General features: G+C 48.0%; 1 protein-coding gene and 1 long non-coding RNA gene across 2 annotated transcripts in view; one reads left to right on the forward strand and one right to left on the reverse strand.

Annotated features, from left to right (window-relative positions):
- AQP1 (aquaporin 1 (Colton blood group)) overlaps positions 1–1,069 on the reverse strand; it is a 20,188-nt gene extending 19,119 nt beyond the window's left edge. The window contains exon 1 of the mRNA XM_027908706.1: positions 584–1,069. Coding sequence (XP_027764507.1) covers positions 584–973 — 390 coding nt within the window. The 5' untranslated portion in view covers positions 974–1,069. The remainder of the gene's footprint in view (positions 1–583) is intronic.
- Positions 1–1,785, forward strand: part of LOC114071046 — a 12,807-nt gene extending 11,022 nt beyond the window's left edge. The window contains exon 3 of the long non-coding RNA XR_003573995.1: positions 1,257–1,785. This is a non-coding gene — a long non-coding RNA (uncharacterized LOC114071046). The remainder of the gene's footprint in view (positions 1–1,256) is intronic.
- Positions 1,786–2,469: the final 684 nt, after the last annotated feature.

A 2,469-nucleotide genomic window follows, 5' to 3' on the forward strand; every position in this document is an offset into this window, starting at 1 on the left:
TTGTGTCAGGCAGGATCTGAGCACTCTGCCTAATGCAACAGGTAAGGCTCACACCTTTGGGGACAGGGTTTCTCTTGCTGCACACCTCTCTCTGCTCCCACAGGTTTTCCTTGCAGTCATCATCAGGTTACACAAACCATTAATTAGGTATTGAAAACGAACCACATTCACAGAAGCCAAAACAATGCTAGTAAATGCACATTAATCAGCATGTCACCTTAGAGACCCTCAGAACCATCAAAGATCAGGCAACTGCCAGAGATTTCAGTGTTAAATTGTTGTCAAGAGCCACCTTTCATCAACTTGGATGCACAAAACTGAACAGAAGCAAAACTCATCCCACCCAGAGCGTCCTAAAGCTCCGAAATGGGGGTGGGGAGGAAGGACCATCCCTATGACACAGATCCCTCCTGGCATCAGTCAGGGCTGAATTCTCTGCTACAATAAGCAGTTGGCTGCCTGAGGTCACCATCACCCCCCATACACGCACACACAACTTTAGTAGGCTACAGGTGTTACATTTCTACTTGGGGAAAAAAAAAAAGAAAAATTAAAGAAGAAGGAATTAAAAGTTTCTACTCACCGCATTGAGCCCCAGGAGGTTGTTTGGGAGAGAGGAGGTGACTCCTGACAGAATTGCCGTGGCCACCACTGCCCCCAGGCACTGGGCAAGGATGTACATGAGCGCCTTGAAGATGCTGATCTGGCAGCTGAGCAGCAGCCCCAGGGTCACCGCCGGGTTCAGGTGGGCCCCGCTGATGTGGCCCACGCTCTGTGCCATGGTAGCGATGGATAACCCAAAAGCCAGCGAGACCTTCACGTTGTCCTGGGACCTTGTGGATGTTTTGTTGCCCACCACGGGGAAGCTGAAGCCCAGAGCCGAGCCAATGCTGATAAAAATAAAGAGGCTCATGGCAAGGAACTCAGCCACCACTGCCCTCCAGAACATTTTCTTTTTGAACTCACTAGCCATCTTTCCTCTTTCTCTCTCTCCCCTCCTCACTTTCCCTTCTCCCTCTCTCCCTTCCTTTGCCTGATAGTTTTTCCTTTGAGGTCGGAAGAGAAATCTGGAGGAAAAATACAGTCCTTGGATTATTTATAGGGCTTTGGGTGGTCTGTAGGAGGGAAGGGGTGTTGCACAAAAGGAGGAAAGAACATCTACATAGATGCTGACTGTTAGATTGATGTAAGACACTGTTTGCCTGCCAAAGTTTTTTCTTCCTTTTTTTTTTTTTTCCTTTCCCCTCCCTTGCCAGCGTTCGATCTCTGCCGCCGTTTTTTAAGAGGCTTTTAAAAATTCTTGGAAAAATCTTTCAGGAACTCCTCAGGAATTTTTTTTTACCCTCTACTTCTTGAACTCCTGTGTCATCATTCAGCACGGGGATTGGAATTAAAGCTTTGATGGGATTTCTGTCTCGAGTCGGACTGAAACAAAAAGCAAAGTTATCTGTGCAGGCTGGTGAGTTATTCACTCTCAGCTTCAGCGGCGGCAGAGGACAGCTCAGAGTGGTAAATAAGACTGACAACTAAATAAACCCACACTCCAGAGACTTCAGCACCTCTGTTTCATTTGGAAACAGGTAGAAATGTCCTTTCTCTTGGCTCTGTGGACGTGGAGGTGTTTTGGATGCCAAGTCTGGCGGCTGTACGGACACACTTGTGGATTTACACGGCTCACACGAGCTGGTGTTCACTGAGGAGGGATCAGTTTTAATCTCTGTGTAAAGCTGACATAACACTGAGAGTAAGCTGGAAGCTTTCCGTGGATGCAGTGTGGATGCTGAGGGGGAGGTGTTTGTTGTTTTGGGTGGTTTTTTTACTGTTTTGTTTTAATTTATGTCGTTTCTTCGCTTTTTCTCTCCAAAGCACAGAGGTGTTTCAGGGTTTCCCCAACCTTCCTCCTCTGACCAGCAGGAAAAAAAAAGTCAGTTTGGGGGCTTCCTGCAGTGCAAACCTGCGTGTCACCACCCTGCTGAGGGTCACCTCAGCTGTCCTGGTTGTCACCAGGGAGATTGGCTGCTGCCTCTGAGCCACAGGACTGCCCAGAGACCAGGACAGAGGGGAGAGCAAGGGAGAAGGGAAATTACATGCTCGGTTTTGCAGACAGAATGAATCTCCCGGCAGTGCCAGAGTGTCTCTGAGAGCAGAAGGTCCGAGTGCCTGGTTTATCTCAGCGGGACTTGCACACACGCCTGGGATTAACCCCTGTGCTCTCAGATCCCTGGTTCCCTCAACAGCTGGGGGCACCTCCATCTGGAAACCAGGGGGTTTGCTCCGACTTCAAACCAAGGCAAATCTGATCCAGAGTCAGGAGCTGATTTCCCAGACACAGCTCTTGAAGGATGGCTATTTAAAATCAGCCTACTTCTCTGCCTCCTCTTTTTTTTCTCCCTCTTCTTACTTTAACATCTTCTAAGTTGTATTTAAATTAATTCAAGGCTTCTTCATTTGGACAATATGTTGGTAAGA

The sequence above is a fragment of the Empidonax traillii genome, unplaced genomic scaffold (genome assembly GCF_003031625.1).
Source record: "Empidonax traillii isolate 1590-97213 ecotype Southwest subspecies unplaced genomic scaffold, ASM303162v1 scaffold1804:size91916, whole genome shotgun sequence".
Taxonomy (NCBI): Eukaryota; Metazoa; Chordata; class Aves; order Passeriformes; family Tyrannidae; genus Empidonax; species Empidonax traillii.